Here is a 21,581-nt window from a genome sequence, read left to right as displayed (position 1 = left end):
TGTGTTTATATATATATATATATATATATATATATAGATATATATATACATATGTGTATGTAGACATATTAATATATGTGTGTGTGGGTGTATATATGCACTGTATATTTCCCTTTGTCTTGCATTTGTTCATCAATGGCTACATTTTCAGCAAAACATATGTGAAATAGCATTTTTTCTTTATATAAAATGAAAATTTGCAAGCTACATGAAATGCATAGATGAACTTGAATGGATCATTTGTACACTTTCCCAGCACTTAACCCTTTAGCATTCAGATTATTCTGTCAAATGTAAAGCTTATGTATTCACACCATGTCAAATTAATCTTGCATCATTTCATGGCTTTGAGATTTCAATGATGTGATAGTTTATTTTTAAAATGACACAATAAGATAGCTATGAATGACCATATCTGACTAGTTTGAACATAAAATAGGTAGAATATTTTGGCTGGATATGGCTGGTTTAAACACTAAAGGGTTCAACATGTGCACAGTTTATTCAGGTTTTGCTGTTCAGATTTCATCTCACTAAGGAAATGGTCTCCATGTAAATTATAAATATGCATAGTCTGCATGTTGCTTGTTGATCAAATTTCATCTCATTATACAAACTTAATTTTCTTCAGGAAAACCATTTGTTATTCAGTTTGTACAGGGAACCATTCATCAATCTAATATATATTTCTTTACTACCCACAAGGGGCTAAACATAGAGGGGACAAACAAGGACAGACAAAGGGATTAAGTCGATTACATCGACCCCGGTGCGTAACTGGTACTTAATTTATCGACCCCGAGAGGATGAAAGGCAAAGTCGACCTCGGTGGAATTTGAATCCAGAACACTTAACAGCAGACGAAATCTGGCTATGCATTTCGCCCGGCGTGCTAACGTTTCTGCCAGCTCGCCGCCCTATGCCCATCTGTCAACATTGGTCCAGGCTTTCACTATTTGAATCAACAAGCAAACATGTTGAAGAGTATTTTATTAATCAGAGCCTGTCCCTTCAAAAATTGGACATAATCAAAAGAAATAATGTTTTTCTAGAATGGGTAAATGGATTGAAATTTGGGGGAGAGCAGTAGTTGATAGCATTGACTCCAATAATTGACTGATACTTTATTTTATTGACCCCAAAAGGACGGAAAACAAAATCGATCTTGGACCAATTTGAACTCAATATGTAAAAATCATTGCCTTAACAACTACAAAAACAACAACAACAACAACAATAATAATAATACCCCGGCTATGGAAAATGAAAAAAGTAAAGATAGTGCTAATTACTGTTGGATCGTTGGGGACAGTATTTGAAGGCATCAAGGGGGAATATTAAAGAAATTGGAATAGAGTGCCCAGTAGAACTGTTACAAAAGGTTTGCCTCCTTGGCACGGCCAGAATAATCAGGAAAGTATTAGAGAATTGAAAGGAACATATAGCATGGTATCGTAAGTTGCAATCAGCAAGTTCGCTATGCATGCAAGACTCCAGGAGTTCCATGATAACCAGAGTTAAAAAGAATAATAATAATAACAATACCAACAACAACAATAATGGTTTCAAATTTTGGCACAAGGCCAGCAATTTCGTGGGCGGGGCTAAGTCAATTACATGAACCTCAGTGCTCTAATGGTACTTATTTTATTGACCCAGAAAGGATGAAAGTTGACCTTGGCAGAATTTGAACTCAGAATGTAAAGATGGATGAAATGTCACTAAGCATTTTGCCCAATGTGCTAACAATTCTGCCTGCTTATAGCCCTAATAATAATAATAATGATAATAATAATAATAATAATAATAATAATAATAATAATAATAATAATAATAATAGGCATGACTGTGTGATAAGAAGCTTGCTTCCCAACCACATGCTCTCAGGTTTAACCCCACTGCATAATAGTTTGGACAAGTATTTTCTACTATAGCATCAGGCTGACCAAAGCCTTGTGAGTGAATTTAGCAGATGGAAACTGAAAGAAGCCTGTTGTATATGTGTGTGTGTGTGTGTGTCTGTGTTTGCTCCCTGCCCTCTGCTTGACAACTAGTGTTGGTGTATTTATGACAGTGTAACTTAGCAGTTTGGCGAAAGAGACTGATAGACCGGGCTTAAAAAATGTAAGTCCTGGGGTTGATTTGTTTGACTAAAACTCAAGATGATGCCCCAGCATGGCCGCAGTCAAATGACTGAAACAAGTAAAAGATAAAAGATAACAGCAACAACAACAACAACAACAGTAACAGTTTCTTTTATTTACCACAAGGGCAATGAATGAAGGGACGTTAAATTACAAATAGTAAATTTTGCGCTGAAGGAAAAAAAAACCCCAACAGGCTTGGAAAACAAGAATATATAAAAGGTACAGAATGAGATGCCCACCTCAGGTCAATGAAGGCTCTCCACTGAACCAGGGTTACCGGAATATCATGGGCACTTACTTACCTACCCAAGGTTAGTCATTTAATCCTTGTCCTCTCAGCTATTTTTCTTTGGCTTATGGGCACCTGTTAAGAGAGCTGGTCTATTTATGCAGACCATTCTCACCAATTTCACCCACATTTTAGCCAATTTACTGAAGGGAAACACTTCTCCCTCCAACCTCATTTTCTTCTCCAAGTGATACTCAATGAAGTTGATGAGGGTTTGGTTGACAGAGAAAGTACCTGACTTCACTCCTTTCAATTTGGACCACCATACAATCACTTTCACCATGGCCATAAAACAAGAAAATTTCCTGCACTTGCCAACAAAAAAAACAAAAAAAAAACGAAAAACGAAACAAAACACACACACACACACACAAAAGACCCCAAAAGGTGATCCTCACAATAGATTTGACTGATAGCATGATCTGTTTTACATGTGACAAGAGATATTTGGAGGTGCTGAGATTTAAACCCACCAACATGACCTGGCTAATTCATGCTCCTGTTATCACATAGATTTCAGTATTGTCCAACAATATGATGATGTTGACCTTTGGATGCACCAATATGGCCTTAAAGAACTCTGGCTTCCTCAGGAATGGTACAAGAGCCACAGAATATACAAGAACAAAGAGACAGGATGATACACTGATCATGTGATTTGAAACAATTCTGTCCAATCCATGCAGGCATGGAAAAGTGGACATTAAAAGGGTGATATATATATATATCACATAAAATAATTGTCATGGTTAGATCTGTTGGGAATTATGCATTTCTTGATGGCCCTAACCACACAACCAACAACAGGCACTAATTTCTTTAAAACACCTTAGCCAAAACCTTAAACTCTTCCATTTAGCTGAATTATGATTCAAGCCACAAAGCCACACATTTTGAGGAATGGTGAAGTAATCCAAGGAACTGATTCCAGAAATTCACCAGTTCTATTTTATTAAACCTTTCGTTACCAACCCGGCTCTGGCTCTGTAGTATTAATGTCTTGTTTTTATAAGTTTTTCATTAAAATCTTCCATCAAACCTTAGTTGCAATTTATGTTCTTAACACTAGCTTAATGATTACAAATTTATTTTACTAAATTCTTTATTATATTTAAAATAATTGAAAGAAACACAGAGCATCTCAAAATAAATACAGTAACGAAAGGGTTAATTCTGGAACAATGAAAATGCAAAAACAAATTTGGTGTGGTTTGTCTCACTAATGCCAAGACATGGAACTCAATATTGCAAACCTTTTTGCCTGGCACCATACACGTGATTTCTAACAGATGCAATACCAACAATTTTGGGATGATAAGTAGAGTTAAATTGATCCTAATACATGATTGCTACTTCATTGATTACAGAAAGAACAAAGCAAAATGGTAAAATGGATAAATGGTAAAATGGATCTTAATAATGACATAACCTAAGCAGAAAACCAGACATTCTGTGGAGGTAACAACTGATTAGATCAACCTGCAGAAATATGAAAAACCAACTTGAGTTTCATTGGATCTGAAACCCAAAACATGGGAGACATGGAATTAATTAATTAATTAATTATCAAAGTGCTGAGTTTCCATTTCAAGTGAAAACCTGCTTAAGCCAATATAGATATATTTCATTAATGGTTGATATAATTAAGTAGCAGACAATTACTGGCAGCTGGTAAGAATGAATAGTCCCCCCCCCCATCCCCGCACCATCACTACACTATCTGACCTTGTGTCTTTGTTAGAAACCATTAGCTCTTTGCTTTTTATTCCTTCAGAATCAGGTGCAGGCATGACTGTGTGGTAAGAAACTTCCTTCCCAGCTACATGGTCCTGGGTTCAGTACCACAGCATGGAATGTTGAGCAAGTGTCTTCTACTATAGCCTTGGGCCGACCAAAGCCATTGAGTGAATTTGGTAAATGGAAACTGAAAGAAGCCCATCATATATGTGTGTGTATGTGTGTGTTTGTTCCCTACCACCATTTGACAACTGGTGTTGGTGCGTTTACATCCCCGTAACTTAACAGTTTGACAAAAGAGACCGATAAAATAAGTATCAGGCTTTTAGAAAATTTTTTTTTCAAGATGGTGCCCCCAGTCTGGGTATAGTCTAATAATACAATCGAGTAAAAGATAAAAAATATATCAACAAAAAAAAAAAAGGGAACCAGTAAAGTTATAGGGATTTGTGGGTGGGCGAGGGATGGTAACAACTAATCTTCCCCTCTCCTTAGAATTCCTGGCCTAAACCAAAAGCCATCTTCATCATCATCATCATCATCATCATCATCATCATCATTACAGGACAGCAAGCTGACAGAATCCTTAGCACACTGGGTGATATGTTTAGTGGCATTTCATCTGTCTTTATGTTCTGAGTTCAAATTCTGCCAAGGTTGATTTGGACTTTCATCTTTTCGGGGTCGATAAAATAAGTACCAGTTGAGCATAGGGGTTTGATGTAATTGACTTAATCTCTTTCCCTGAAACTGATGGCCTTATGCCAAAATTTGAAACCATTATTATTATTATATTATTATTATTATTATTATTATTATTATTATTATTATTATTATTATTCAGTAGTTTTATTATTATTATTGATATTCACTTTACAATGTCTTTCTTCACAATTTGCTCCAGTATGGTCTGAAGAGAAGGGATGTTTGGCATGGTACCGATACTATAAGTATTGAACGAATAGATTAAAAAAAATTAATCTCATGATAATGTGGAGTTTGAAAAAAGTGATTGAATATTATTGATCTGTTCAAACGTTGTAGAAAACATTGACTACGTGGATTCAATCAAGCCCTAAAACAGTGTCCATTCTGAGATTCTGAGAGACTCTACAACCCATAATATACTTACTTTGTCGTATCATCGTCATCATCAAAATATTCAGCAACAACAGCAGTATAAAACTGATATAATTATATCACAAACTTCCCACCTCATGTGATCATAATTGGCCATTTTGCAGACATGGTTCACATAACGGTGTTGAAAGCATAACAAATAATACAATATGTTTGTGTTTCATTTGTATATATATATGTGTGTGTATGTATGCGTGCATACATACATACACACGCATGTGTGTTTGTGTGTGTGTGTATATATACATACACACGTGTATGTTTGTGTGTGTATGTATATATATATATATATATATATATATATATATATATATTATAATGAATTGTTGGTAAACACGGGAAGTGCTTAAGCAACACATGTTGGTCATGGTAGAGGATAAGTGGTATTCAGTGAAAAAAAGGGGCAAATATATTTGTAGGGATCAATACTTGGGCACACAAACATTCACTCTCACTCTTATATACAAATTCATATACACTCACTCACTCACACACATACAAATACATATATACTTGAATACATAGATACATACACACATGTGTATATATGTATGCATGTATGTATGTATGTGTGTATATATATATATATATATATATATATATATATATATATTTAAACATACAGATACACACACTTACATATATGTATATCTGTATGCATGTTCTGGTTAAAGTTAGAGGAAATGACATGAGAGATCGACATAGTAAAAAAAAATTCTCTCTCGTTAATGTTTGTGCTATGTTGTGTGTGTGTGTGTGTGTATGTGTGTACACAAAACCAATTTCTCTTTTGCCCATAACCACCTTTGCCTCATCCTATTTTTGCTAAAAACTTATTATTCAACATATACAATCTCCCCCACTTTCCCCTGGTGTATCCCCTAACATTCTTGAGCCTTTATATATTTGCAGTACCCCCTTAACTCCCATCAGATGAAGAAACAGCTTTCCTAAATCAGGTTGCTTTTCTTTCTGTGGAATACAAATTTAACAAACCCCTAAATATTATGCTGTACTTAATCAAGTATGTATGCATGTATCTATACACACATGTACATTAACAATTTAACATTGTTATCATACACATAGGCAATATGTGTGTGTGTGTGTGTGTGTGTGTGTGCAGATGTATGAGACTAAATGTGTGTGAATGTGCATATAATTCATATATTTCTGACCTATTAATGTTGTTGCATTTGTTTGTTCCTTCTCGAGCCATGCCTGGCTCATAAGGGCCGGTTTCCCGGTTTCCTTGGCGTATAGGTTCCCCACCTGGACGGGATGCCGGTCCGTCACAGGCGAACTGCAAGATGCAGGAGGAAAGAGAGAGAGAAAGTTGTGGCAAAAGAGTCAGCAGAAGTTCGCCATTACCTTCCGCTCATAAACACACACATCGCCTGGTCTGAGATTCGAACCTGCGATCCCTCAACCGCGAGTCCGCTGCTCTAACCACTAGGCCATGTGCCTCCAAAATTAATGTTGCATACACATTACTAATATATAAAGATGATTGATTAATTATAAGTGTACTGTGAGGTAAGAAGCTTGCTTCCCAAATGCATGGTTCACGGGTCAGTCCCACTGCATGGCACCTTGAGCAAGTGTCTTCTTCTACCATAGCTTCAGGCCGACCAAAGCCATGTGAGTAGACTTGGTAGACGGAAACTGTAAGAAGCCTGTCATGTGTGTGCATGTGTGTGTGTGTTTGTCCCCCACCACTTGACAACTGATGTTGGTCTGTTTATTTTTCCATAACTACTGAGTGGTTCAGCAAAAGAGACCAATGAAATAAGTATCAGACTTAAAAAATATAAAACTACTTATTTCTTTACTACCCACAAGGGGCTAAACAAAAACAGACAAATGGATTAAGTCGATTACATCGACCCCAGTGCGTAACTGGTACTTAATTTATCGACCCCGAAAGGATGAAAGGCAAAGTCGACCTCGGCGGAATTTGAACTTAGAATGTTGCGGCAGACGAAATACGGCTACGCATTTCACCCGGCGTGCTAACGTTTCTGCCAGCTCGCCGCCATAAAATATAAAACTACTGGGGTCACTTCACTGGGCTAGATGTTCTTCAAGGTAGTGCCCCAGAATGGCGGTAGTCTAAAGACCGAAACAAGTAAAACAAAAAAAACAAAAAAAAAAGAAAACTAATGGGGTTAACCCTATCCTCTCCCACATATATTATAGTAGTAGTAGTAGTAGTAGTAGTAGTAGTACCCAGTTTACAGCTAAAACTTTGACATTGGGAGCAATCTTTAAAAAGATTTGGGGTTAGTTAAATGCATAAAAAATGTAATTTCTTAATTTGATAAATCTATAAATTTATGAGCATTGATTCCAATTCGATTTAATTAAAATTGTAAGCCATGACTTGTTCAATTCTTGTTCTATTTTTTTGCCAATAAACATAATTTCTTTTCTCCTCTTCTCCAGATTTTTTAAAAATCTGATCATGGATATATCCACCGTGGAAATTAAGTTTGGTCAGCACTAACGTGGTATTGTAGAGTTAACGACATGTTTATGTCACAAGTGGACATCTCTTGCACAATTATCAAAATCATTATTATTGGTTTTGTTTAACGTCAATGTAGAATTAAAAAATTCATACACCACATTATATACAGGCATACACATACATATGTACAACACATTCACACGCACACACACACATGCATACAATACAAGCATATGCTTTTTATGTTACAAACTGGTGATTATAATATCTTACAACACACACACACATATATGTATGTATGTATGTGTGTGTGTGTGTGTATGTATGAATGTATGTACTTATGTGTATATTATATATATATATATATATCACGTGATCACGTGACCGACCAGACCATCAGATGTTGTTACACATCGCTGGTCACAATGCGTTTGCATTGTTTTAGCCTTCGAATGACGCCACCCCACTGGCTAAGCGAGCAGGCCAACAGACGAAAGAGTGAGAGAAAGAGTGGTGAAAGAGTACAGCAGGGATCATCACCCCCTGCTGGAGCGTCGTGGAGCTTTTTTAGGTGTTTTCGCTCAATAAACACACACAACGCCCGGTCTGGGAATCGGAACCGTGATCCTACGACCACGAGTCCGCTGCCCTAACCACTGGGCCATTGCGCCTCCACATATATATATATATATATATACACACAACATGTATGTATGTGTGAGTGTGTGCATAAACACTCACACACACAGTTCTATACATACACACACTTATGCTGAAATAACAACCAGATATCCAGTTTGCTAATGTGACGTGGATTTTCTTTCTGTAAAAACTTTATACGTTTCTTCGATCATTTAATTTGATGGAAATCTTAACTACTGAAAGCCACTTTCAGTTTTCAAGGGTTAAATTAGGAATTTTTCCCTTTAAAAACCAAGCTAATTAATGATAAAACACTGTACATTTCTGTAGAGACATTTAATATTGTTTAACCCCAGGTCATCTCAGAACCATGCTCACAAAGATGCCCCAGCCATGAGCAGTCTGTCTTTGTCTCTTCTCTCCTTTGTTTTAAGGCAATAAGGTCTAATTTGAGGGAGACTTAGCTACTATTTCTAACAGGTTGAGTCTCTCATGTTGAAACTCCCTATTGGCTAAGTGATTCATCTGTTAAAAGACATTATGTCAAGAAAGGTGTACATACAGGCACAGGAGTGGCTGTGTGGTAAGTAGCTTGCTTACCAACCACATGGTTCCGGGTTCAGTCCCACTGCGTGGCACCTTGGGCAAGTGTCTTCTGCTATAGCCTCGGGCCGACCAAAGCCTTGTGAGTGGATTTGGTAGAAGGAAACTGAAAGAAGCCCGTCGTATATATGTATATACATATGTATGTGTGTCTGTGTTTGTCCCCCTAGCATTGCATGACAACCGATGCTGGTGTGTTTATGTCCCCGTCACTTAGCGGTTCGGCAAAAGAGACCGATAGAATAAGTACTGGGCTTACAAAGAATAAGTCCCGGGGTCGAGTTGCTCGACTAAAGGCGGTGCTCCAGCATGGCCTCAGTCAAATGACTGAAACAAGTAAAAAAGTAAAAGCGTAAAGAGTATACAGAATACATTAGGTGCATCTATCTAACAGACGTGTGACAATGACTTTCTTTTCCAGCAGTGGACTTTGTTGATAGTAGCAAATTGTCGGTTTATGGAAGATGATCTCAGTTGTTTATTTTTGGCAGACGTGGTTTTTAATCTGATAAATGATAATGCTACCAACAAATAATTTCTGGTTTACTTTTGTGTTATGAATGGAAATAATATGATCAAAGATTGTTGCAGTCTGTAAGTGAACAGACAGAGGATGAGACATTACTTGAAGCATAAAAGACGGTCTCCTCACCTTGTTTCATAAGCCACCTATCTTTAACTAAAATAGAAACGATGAGAAATTGTGGAAAAAAACTTCACCTCAAACTAGTCAACTGGACCGGTGATCATTATTTCAAGCACATACAAGCAGCAATGAAAAGTTGCTACTAAAATACACCAGTGTATTTATGTATATATATATATATGATGCATGCGTATACAGACAGACATGTAGATGCACACACACACACACATACACACACGCACAGAAGACATCTATTTATAAATGGTGACATTTGATAGTTTGATAGATGCATTAGAAAGAGAAGTAAAGGTATAGGAAAATAAAACCTGGTTAATTCTGTGGCATAAATTTTCACAGCATCGTCACCTATCACAGTTTTTACAGAGAGCACTCTGCCCTTTGATATAATCTCGACATGGACATAAACGCATTAAAGGAAACTTCTCGCCTGCACAACTGAACAAGCGTTCATCTGTCTGTAAAATGCACTCAAATGTTTTAGGATTAAACGCTGGGTAATAAATGTCTGTTATGGATTTTTTTGTGGTGCAGTTAGCTTTGTATTTCTTCAGTGATTCTAAATTGTTGATGTCTTCAAAATATGAGGGTTCACAGATTCGATCTAAAGAAGGAAATAAAAGAAGAAAATAAAGCTTTCCATAACATCACAAAAGGATATCATATAATATATCATTTTATTATAATTTCTTAGCCTGTTCTATTTCTCTCTCTCCTAAATTTAACCCTCTCTAATCATGTCAGACACTGTTTACATGCTTCTATTAATTTATTCATACCAAGAACCAAAACTCCTAAATTTCCAAGTTAAAACAGCATAACTCATTTATTTCAATTTTATAAATGAATTCCCTCTCTCTCTCTTTCGGAGAGGCACTGAGCACCTACACGCACACATACACACACGGCAGTAACTTCCACCTACTGAATTCAATCACAAAGCTTCGGTCGGCTCGGGGCTATAGAAGAAGACACCTGCCCAAAGTGCCACGCAGTGGGACTGAACCCGAAACCATGTAGCTAGGAAGCAAGCTCCCTAACCACACAGCCATGCCCGCGCCTAAAGGAAAAGCAATGCCATGATCTTTATAGGGCCACTTGGACTGGTGGGATCAACAGGGTTTGAGGCTTAGTTTCAACATCTGTCAGTTGAAGTATGAAGGGATAAAAAGAGGTCAGAATGAACTTGTAGAGGGCTTCAATTTGAGGAAGTAATATTAAGTTGAGGGCACATGGTTCAGTGGCAAGAGAGTCAGGCTCACAGTCATGAGGTAGTGAGTTCAATTCCCAGACTGAGCTATGTGTTGTGTTCTTGAGCAAGATGCTTTATTTCACATTACTCCAGTTCACTCAGCTGTAGAAAATGAGTTGCAATGTCACTGGTGCCAAGCTGTATAGGCCTTTGTTTTTCTTTTGGATAATATCAGTGGTGTGTAAAGGGGAGGCTGATATGCATGGACAACCACTGGTCTTCCCTAAACAACCTTGCCTGGACTTGTACCTTGGAGGGGAATTTTCTAGGTGCAATCCCATGGTCATTTGTGACCAAAGGGAGTCTTTAATGTTTGGGTAAAGTATTTTGTGTGGGATATGGAGGGTGAGATAAAGATGACAAGAAAAAAAAAATAGGGATGGTGTAATCGTGATGATGGTGGGGAAGAAGCTGGTTGAGAGGAGCAGAAGCTGTTATAGTTGCTGTAAAAGAGGAAGGGAGATGATAGAAAGGGGTCAATAGGTGGAGTACATTGAAGAAGGAGTCTTTGCTATTTGCACTGGTATGGACATGTTCTCCATCTCCAGCTAGATAAGTTAAAGTTAATTTTTTGGCTCAAAAAGCAAAAAGTAAGGCCATGTAGGGGGACATGGAGTTATGTACAGGGAGGGTGTTCATGCAAAGAGTTCAGGCCATTTCTGGTCAAGAGAGACTTTGAACCGAGCAGTCGTCGGCATCTTCACTATCTCGTCCGGCAGCTTATTCCACGGATCCGCAACCCGGACGGAGAAAGCTCCTCTCCTTCGATTGAGATGAAATCGTCGCAGATAGAGCTTTTCGGAGTGACCCCGCAGCCGACGCTCTGGAGCAGGAGTGAAGAACAGCTCTTTCGAGAGGTTACACTTTCCGTTTATGATGTTGTGAGTGAGAATGAGACCACCACAGCGGTGGCGTTTTTCTAGAGAATAAAGGTCGAGCATCTTCAGCCTTTCTTCATAAGACAAATGCTTGAGACCAAGAACCATGTGGGTAGCCAGCTTCTGGACTCTTTCAAGATGATGTATGTTTTTGAGGAGATAAGGAGATGAGGCTTGAATCCCGTACTCCAATATGGGTCTCACAGGGCTTTATTCTCATTCGACATAGCAGCTGCAGGCTGGAAGAGGCCTTGTTGCAGGCTCTGAACCAGATGATTGGCCATGAATCATATTTGATTTTTGTAGAAGTTAAGTAACTGATCAGAGCTGGAGTATTTCCTGAATTTGAAGAGTTTGCCATCAGAGATCAATTATTGGATGTTGTTAGAACAACATGATACATGGCAGTTACATCGAGGTAACTGGCTTTAGAGGAGACTAGGTTTTTGAACAGTATGGATTCTAAACACAAATTAACTACTCTGTAATGAATCAAGCTTAACATTACCTTAATTAATGGAATATTCATAAAATCAAATATTTAACCTTTTCGTGACCAACCCGGCTGAAACCAGCTCTGGCTCTGTAGTACAAATGTCTTGTTTTCATAAGTTCTGAATTAAAATCTTTCCACCAAGCCTTAGTTACAATTTATGTTCCTAACAATAGTTTAATGATAACTAAGTTATTCTACTAAATTCTTTGTTATATTTAAAATAATTGAAAGAAACACAGAAAATCTCAAAATAAATACAGTAACGAAAGGGTTAACACACAACAATACCATTTTATATTACAAAACAAAACGCCCAAAAATTTTTTGAATAATTTAACAAAATTAGGCGCAGGAGTGGCTGTGTGGTAAGTAGCTTGTTTACCAACCACATGGTTCCGTGTTCAGTCCCACTGCGTGGCACCTTGGGCAAGTGTCTTCTACTATAGCCTCAGGCTGGCCAAAGCCTTGTGAGTGGATTTGGTAGACGGAAACTGAAAGAAGCCCGTCGCATATATGTATATATATATATGTGCGTGTGTGTTTATGTGAGTGTGTTTGTCCCCCTAGCATTGCTTGACAACCGATGCTGGTGTGTTTATGTCCCCGTTACTTAGCGGTTCGGCAAAAGAGACCGATAGAATAAGTACTGGGCTTACAAAAGAATAAGTACTGGGCTTACAAAAGCATAAGTCCTGGGGTCGAGTTGCTCGATTAAAGGCGGTGCTCCAGCATGGCCGCAGTCAAATGACTGAAACAAGTAAAAGAGTAAAACCAAAATGAAACAAAAGAGGAATTGAGAAGAGTTTCTACTTACTTCTTTGCCAACAAACATCATTACAAGGCTTGCCAGCCTCACCAAGATATATAGCGACGGCATCAGATGGAGGCCATTTTGGAGCAGTCTTTTGAAATGAGCAGAAATTCTGTCCTTCAAGATAAGCATTCAATCTTTGGAGCATTCCTTCCTCAGTGAATTCGTATGGCATGTAGGGTTCAAACTGAAATATATCAATAACTCTTTAAATATACATCAACATCATCATAATCAACACCAACATTAACGAGGTGTACTTTGAATTGGAATTATTGTAATTGTACAATAAAAGTTGAGAGTAGGCGCAGGAGTGGCTGTGTGGTAAGTAGCTTGCTTATCAACCTCATGGTTCCGGGTTCAGTCCCACTGCGTGGCACCTTGGGCAAGTGTCTTCTACTATAGCCTTGTGCCAACCAAAGCCTTGTGAGTGGATTTGGTAGACGGAAACTGAAAGAAGCCCGTCATATATATATGTATATATATATATATATATATATATATATATATATATGCGTGTGTGTGTTTGTCCCCCTAGCATTGCTTGACAACCGATGCTGGTGTGTTTACGTCCCCATTACTTAGCAGTTCGGCAAAAGAGACCGATAGAATAAGTACTGGGCTTACAAAAGGAATAAGTCCCGGGGTTGAGTTGCTCGATTAAAGGCGGTGCTCCAGCATGGCCGCGGTCAAACGACTGAAACAAGTAAAAGAGTAAAGAGAATCTGAAATAAATGCAGAACAAATATTTTACCTTATTTAATGACCCGATTTCAGAAAGTACACTCTCCACAGCTGCTAAATCATTGATGTCCACTGAATAAACATAAGGTCTTCCAATATAATGCTCAGCATAAGGATGTTGGCTGGTAAGCTATATCAGAAAATAGATTGTTAATGTAATTACATAGTGTGTAATTTAGAGATAAAAAAAAAACCATTAAAAAAACACACAAAATGAATGCAGTGTTGATCAGATGCCTTGTGAGTGAATTTGGTAGACGGAAACTGAAAGAAGCCTGCCGAATATATGTATATATATATATATATATATATCTATATATATATATATATATATATATATATATATATATATATATATATATATATGTATGTGTGTGTATATGTTTGTGTTTGTCCCCCTAGCATTGCTTGACAACCGATTCTGGTGTGTTTACTTAGCAGTTCGGCAAAAGAGACCGATAGAATAAGTACTGGGCTTACAAAGAATAAGTCCCGGGGTCGATTTGTTCAACTAAAGGCGGTGCTCCAGCATGGCCGCAGTCAACAGTCAAATGACTGAAACAAGTAAAAGAGTAAAAGAGAGAGTAAATAAAGGAATGGGTAGGGAATTTGTATTTGGTGTAAATTTCTATTTATTCCAATATCTTTATGAGTTTTAATCAATGTTCAAGGAATGAATTGTTAATCTAACATTGAATTTGGTTTCAGAATTCCATGCTCTCATTGGATGTGTAATGTTCGTGAAGATAAATGATGGAGAAGAGCTGAGAGAAAAACTGGGCAGCAATCAGATGTAGTGTACAAGAGAGAAGTCTGAGCTGGTATCGACATGTAGTCCATATAGGGGATGATACATGAATAAAGAAGTGACTTGTGATTCTAAGTGGAAGCAAGGAGCAGGTTAGAGTGAGGAAGACATGGGGAGAATTTGTGAAAGTTGACCCACAAGAAAGGCTTGAAGATCACTTCTAGGTAAAGGGTTTGACAAAGAAAGTGGAAGTCTGAGCTGGTATTGACATGTAGTCCATATAGGGGATGATACATGAATAAAGAAGTGACTTGTGATTCTAAGTGGAAGCAAGGAGTAGGTTTTCTACAATAGGCACCAGGCATGAAATTTTTGGGGAAAGGGGCAAAATAATGTTTTCTACAATAGGCACAAGGCCTGAAATTTTTTTGGGAAAGGGGCAAAATAATGTTTTTTACAATAGGCACAAGGCCTGAAATTTTTTGGGGAAAGGGGCAAACTAATGTTTTCTACAATAGGCACAAGGCCTGAAATTTTTTGGTGAAAGGGGCAAAATAATGTTTTCTACAATAGGCACAAGGCCTGAAATTTTTTGGGGAAAGGGGCAAAATAATGTTTTCTACAATAGGCACAAAGCCTGAAATTTTTTGGTGAAAGGGGCAAAATAATGTTTTCTACAATAGGCACAAGGCCTGAAATTTTTTGGGGAAAGGGGCAAAATAATGTTTTCTACAATAGGCACAAGACCTGAAATTTTTTGGTGAAAGGGGCAAAATAATGTTTTCTACAATAGGCACAAGGCCTGAAATTTTTTGGTGAAAGGGGCAAAATAATGTTTTCTACAATAGGCACAAGGCCTGAAATTTTGGGGGAAAGGGGCAAAATAATGTTTTCTACAATAGGCACGACACGGGAAGAATTTGTGAAAGTTGACCCACAAGAAAGGCTTGAAGGTCACTTCTAGGTAAAGAGTTTGACAAAGGAAGTGGTATTAATGTTACAAAATGTGTGTGTGTGTGTGTGTGTATATATATATATATATTAAAAACAAGTTAATGATTATTACACATTTTTCCTTCATTGGAGCAAATTTGGCTTACAGCTGTTTCCAGTAGTCATTATAGGTTCATTACTGATAAATTTATTCAATTGGTCTATTGATCAGTTGAGAAAAATTTAATGACCTAAAAAAATTAATCTATCTGTGGCATTATATAGCTATCTATGGTAAGACCTCACCTGGAATTTGCATCACTGGTCTGGAACCCCTATCTTGCCCAGGATATCAATCGTCTGGAAGCTGTTCAGCGACATGCAACCAAAAGAATACCCTCCATCAGGCATTTGCCATATCCTGAACGCCTTACTTCCCTGGGCATGGACACATTGAAACTCCGACGTCTAGCAGCTGACTTGGCAGACACCCATAAAATTATTAACCATCTTACAAACAATAACTCTGAGCACCTTTTCAAACTCCACCCGTCTAACACCCGTGGACATGTTTACAAAGTCAGAAAACAGCACAGCTCCCATGACTTTCGGAAACATTTTTTCATGCTGAGAGTTGCTGAAGCATGGAACAAACTGCCGGCATCAGTTGTTAGTTGTCGGAGCACTGCATCCTTCAAAACTTCCATGCTTTCTGAGATTCGCCAACACTACACCTGATTTTCTCCCCTCCATACACACACAAGCATGTATCTGACTCATACATTGTTTGCTTTCCAGACATTTGTACATAACTGCATATACTTTATACACACTTTCTGACAAGTTGTGGTGCACCTGAGCACTGTATACAATAATTTCATTATTATTATTATTATTATTATTATTAATGCTACTTGTGTCAGAGCCATTCTTGGTTATAACAAAGTAGAACACTGAAAGAATGGTGAGTGCATGAAGGAGGGAGGAGAAAATGGTAAGTTACATATTGAAGACAGCAAATAAAAGCTGTCAAGAGAGTAATGATAATCGGTTTAAATAAAACACAATAAAGAATTAATAGAAGGACAGGTAATAATAAAATATGGTAAATGTGGTGACAATAAAAGGAGCCTATGAAAAAGGAAATAAAATGAGATGAGAATCAAAGAAGTTTTAAAAATATGAAAAATCAAGGTAAAAAAAAACAGTAAGGTATTGATCAAAGGTATATGAAACCATGCTTATCTTCCTGTCTTTTATAGTAGTGTAATCTGAAGGAATTTAGCTGCTATTTCTAACAGGTTATACCATCATGTAGAGATACCCTCATTATACTCTATGTCATTATCTAAGACAGCACAGACTAACCTAGCAACTGGCCCTGACAGCCAACACTGTTCTAATCTGCGAAACATTTTAAAGAAGTTTCTTACATTTCGCGAAGTTGGCTTTCCCTTGAAAAATGGTGTATTTTTACTGCTGTGAGGTGGGTTGAATTTTGGATTGAGGAACACACAACCATTAGCTATCGCTTCAAGCGGAGCAGGTCCTTCATAGGGGAAACCAAGACCAATAAATAACTGAAATGATACAAAACAGAAAAAACATTTAAAACTTTTTGTAAATGATAAAAAAGATAAGAATAAAGAGATATTACAAAAATACTAATAACAACCATCAGTATTGGTAGTTATACTAAGAGTAGTGTAGTAATGATGTAAATAGGCGCAATGGCCCAGTGGTTAGGGCAGCGGACTCGCGGCCATAGGATTGCGGTTTCAATTCCCAGACCGGGCGTTGTGAGTGTTTATTGAGCAAAAACACCTAAAGCTCCACGAGGCTCCGGCAGGGGATGGTGGTGATCCCTGCTGTACTCTTTCACCACAACTTTCTCTCACTCTTACTTCCTGTTTCTGTTGTACCTGTATTTCAAAGGGCCGGCCTTGTCAATCTCTGTGTCACGCTGAATATCCCCGAGAACTACGTTAAGGGTACACGTGTCTGTGGAGTGCTCAGCCACTTACACGTTAATTTCACGAGCAGGCTGTTCCGTTGATTCGGATCAACCGGAACCCTCGTCGTCGTAACCGACGGAGTGCTCCCATCCATCCAATGATGTAAATAGTAAGAACTGATACTTTAGTAGGACTCTTATTAATATTGGGTTGTCTGGAAAGTTCGTGCCGATTTATAGTAGCTTACCTTTCGACTTATTTTAGAACATGGTTGAGTCCATAAAATAGGATTTGACTACATCTTCATTTAGAGTACAGTTTAAGCTATCTTTTTGTGGAAGAAGGTTTATGTTCCTATAACCTGTGTTAATTCTGTAAACCTTTAAAATGGAAGATGAAGTTCATTTTTGGCACTTGATGCTTTAGGAACCAGACAAAAATTGCTGCAGCTTGGCTGGGACGTGTTACCCCACCCTCCATATTCACCGGCTTGGAGAAATAAATGTCACAATCAAATTACCTTAGACTCTCGGAGTAATGTATGAAGTTCTTCCCCTTTGAGCAAGCCATGGTTTTTAACATACAAAGGAATATAACGGCTTTTGTTTGTTTTGCCATCAACATAAACTGTGCCATGAATGTCCACATATTTATTCACAACAGCCAAGTAGTTGGTTTTATCCTGCAAAGATAGAGAACAATGATAAATCTCCAACGAAATCATAAATATATTTTCATAGAATTATATAAGGAGGCAACACAGTCAAGAATTATCTCCCCTGAGCTGATTTAGTAATGCACAGAGTTAATGATCGTCATATGAACTACATGGGATTTATTAAATGACTAAGGAAACGGCCGCCTAATTCTAACCACACTGCTTCAGAAATATAACAAAAGCAAGGAATTTGGGTTAGTATTACCCAAAGCATAAATCTGAAGGCAGAACAACAAATAAATAATTAGGGCCTAGATATTTGCTACTTTATTTTACTACTTGCTCACCTAGATTTATTCCCCAACTATCTTTTAATAGTTTTTATTATTATTTTTTTTGGTAATTATCCAGCTTCACGTGTCATAATTAAATATAGGCTGTCATAATTACTGCTATCATTAATTATACACTGTCATTTTACTTTCTTTATTACACCATATTTTAAAATGAAACAAAAGGTCTTTAAAAAATCTATTCACAATAGAAATTATTTTAATAATAATAATAATAATAATAATAATAATAATGAAATTATTGTATACAGTGCTCAGGTGCACCACAACTTGTCAAAAGTGTATATAAAGTATATGCAGTAATGTACAAATGTCTGGAAAGCAAACAATGTATGAGTCAGATACATGCTTGCGTGCATATGGAGGAGAGAAAATAAGGTGTAGTGTTGGCGAATCTCAGGAAGCATGGAAGTTTTGAAGGATGCAGTGCTCCGACAACTAACAACTGATGCTGGCAGTTTGTTCCATGCTTCAGCAACTCTCAGCGTGAAAAAATGTTTCCTAAAGTCATAGGAGCTGTGCTGTTTTCTGACTTTATAAACATGTCCACGGGTGTTAGACGGGTGGAGTTTGAAAAGGTGCTCAGAGTTATTGTTTGTAAGATGGTTAATAATTTTATGGGTGTCTGCCCAGTCAGCTGCCAGACGTTGGAGTTTCAATGTGTCCATGCCCAGGGAAGTAAGGCGTTCAGAATATGGCAAATGCCTGATGGAGGGTATTCTTTTGGTTGCACGTCGCTGAACGGCTTCCAGACGATAAATATCTTGGGCAAGATTTTTCAAAACAAAATGCAGTTTTGAAAGAATTCATTCAGAAAGTGTGATGCAATACATTTCATCTTGATCTATGACCAAACTCTATTTTTATAAATACAATTGTTGTATCTTGTGAGTAAAAATACTTTAAATTTCGAATTTTTTTCCCTTCTTATCATGAATCAGGACCATCTCCAGACTTTGGTGCCAGGGGGTGCTTCAGAATATTCTGGATGGGCATGAATTGTAATGATGCTATAGAGGGGTTTCGAAATAAATGTATAACTGTAAATCTGAGGGTGCACCATTGAATAGTAAGGGGTAAGTGCCGTCCAGTACACACTCTTAGCAAGGAGCATGTTTTACGAATTGAATGATTGCGAAATAAAGAATTGAAATGACAGTCTATGTCAAAATATGATATAAGATGAAGGGTAACAAGAAAAAGCACCCAACATTTTTCTAGTCAGACTTTTATTCCACAGTTCAACCCTTTAAGGTTACTCACCAACTCTGACTTTTAATAGTTTTTATTATTTTTTTTTGGTAATTATAGTTTATAAAGATTGTATAACATAACAGTTAGCTTCGCTGGGATACTTAATACATTCACTTTATTCACCACTGATTAGCCCTTTAGCTCTGTCAAATGTAAGGCTTATTAATTCATGTTGTTTTGAATTATACTCTCTCTTTTACTTGTTTCAGTCATTTGACTGCGGCCATGCTGGAGCACCGCCTTAATCGAGCAACTCGACCCCGGGACTTATTCTTTTGTAAGCCCAGTACTTATTGTATCGGTCTCTTTTGCCAAATCGCTAAGTTACGGGAACGTAAACACACCAACATCGGTTGTCAAGCGATGTTGGGGGGACAAACACAGACACACACATATATATATATATATATACATATATACGACGGGCTTCTTTCAGTTTAGCTTATGTTTAGCCCAAGGTTAACTCTCATCAAGTATACCTACAGTCAAAGAGACCTAGTCATGACTATGCCTATATAACAGGAATTTAGTCCTACATTGACCAATATGTCCTTTCCTAAGACAGTACTGTGGGATTTTAGGGTACAGCCACAACTGTGAGTCAATGCAGTTTTACTTCCAGCAAAATTATAGATGAACATTATTGTAGTTTATTAAATCTACCTGAAACTGATTTCTGGTTAGCCAATGGGTCACCCATGATCTCTACAACAAAATAGGACTGCTACCTTGGTCAATCATGCTGATTTAATTTACAACACAGTTACAATCTGGATACTATGGTTATTTGGTTTTACTAGGAACTTCATTAATCAAAATGAAAATTTATTAAAAGAAAGAAAAAAAACCGAAAAAAAAAACTGACCTTCCACATCAATTCATTTTTACCATAGACTACAGCTTGATTCTTTTTCTTAATGCTTGGCAGTACAGGATCCTTCAAATGCTGTTCAACTACAAACCCCATAAATGAGTTATCAGGGGTGTGAGCTACAAATATCAATATGTGACAAATAAGAAAACAGAAAACTTAACATGTTTTAACTCATATAAACAAACTCACTTTCCTCTTTCTACACTCTTCTTTCATCAATGCAATCCTTTCGCATAAGGCGGCGAGCTGGCAGAAACGTTAGCACGGTGGGCAAAATGCGTAGCCGTACTTCGTCTGCCGTTAGGTTCTGCGTTCAAATTCCGCCGAGGTCGACTTTGCCTTTCATCCTTTCGGGGTCGATAAATTAAGTACCAGTTGTGCACTGGGGTCGATGTAATCGACTTAATTCGTTTGTCTGTCCCCTCTGTGTTTAGCCCCTTGTGGGTAGTAAAGAAATAGATGCAATCCTTTCTTCTCTCAACCACACATCTTACTATATATTCTTGCTTAACATGTTTTCCATGCTGGTATGGGTTTGACTGTTTGACAGGAGCTGGCAAGCTAGAGGACTTCACTAGGCTTTACTGTCTGTTTTGGCATCGGTTTTTACGGCTGGCTGCTCTTCCTAATGCCAACCACCTAACAAAGTAGAATGGACGCTTTTTTACATGACACTAGCACCAGTGAGGTCTGTTTAGGTGTGGTTTTTATAGTTGGATGCCCTTCCTAATGTCGATCACCAGAGTGCCCCAGGTGCTTTTTATGTGGCACCAGCACTGGCAAGGTCTGTTTTGGCATGGGTTTTACAGTTGGATGCCCTTCCTAATGTCAATCACCAGAGTGCCCCAGGTGTTTTTTATGTGGCACCAGCACTGGCAAGGTCTGTTTTGGCATGGGTTTTACAGTTGGATGCTCTTCCTAATGTCAATCACC

General features: G+C 37.7%; 1 protein-coding gene across 4 annotated transcripts in view; it reads right to left on the bottom strand.

Annotated features, from left to right (window-relative positions):
* Positions 1–9,266: 9,266 nt before the first annotated feature.
* Positions 9,267–21,581, bottom strand: part of LOC115223971 (alpha-1,6-mannosylglycoprotein 6-beta-N-acetylglucosaminyltransferase A-like) — a 125,450-nt gene continuing 113,135 nt past the window's right edge. For 3 of the 4 annotated variants that reach the window (XM_029794734.2, XM_029794733.2, XM_036512728.1), the window contains 6 exons: positions 20,640–20,764; positions 18,030–18,191; positions 16,988–17,134; positions 13,884–14,003; positions 13,133–13,316; positions 9,267–10,296 (listed from right to left, as the gene is read on the bottom strand). In XM_029794734.2, coding sequence (XP_029650594.1) covers positions 10,037–10,296; positions 13,133–13,316; positions 13,884–14,003; positions 16,988–17,134; positions 18,030–18,191; positions 20,640–20,764 — 998 coding nt within the window. In that variant the 3' untranslated portion in view covers positions 9,267–10,036. Of the gene's footprint in view, positions 10,297–13,128; positions 13,317–13,883; positions 14,004–16,987; positions 17,135–18,029; positions 18,192–20,639; positions 20,765–21,581 lie in introns of all 4 variants that reach the window. The other variant, XM_036512729.1, reaches the window with a different exon arrangement.

Source organism: Octopus sinensis, linkage group LG24 (assembly GCF_006345805.1).
Source record: "Octopus sinensis linkage group LG24, ASM634580v1, whole genome shotgun sequence".
NCBI classification, from domain to species: Eukaryota; Metazoa; Mollusca; class Cephalopoda; order Octopoda; family Octopodidae; genus Octopus; species Octopus sinensis.
This window is presented reverse-complemented; position numbering and strand designations above follow the sequence as displayed.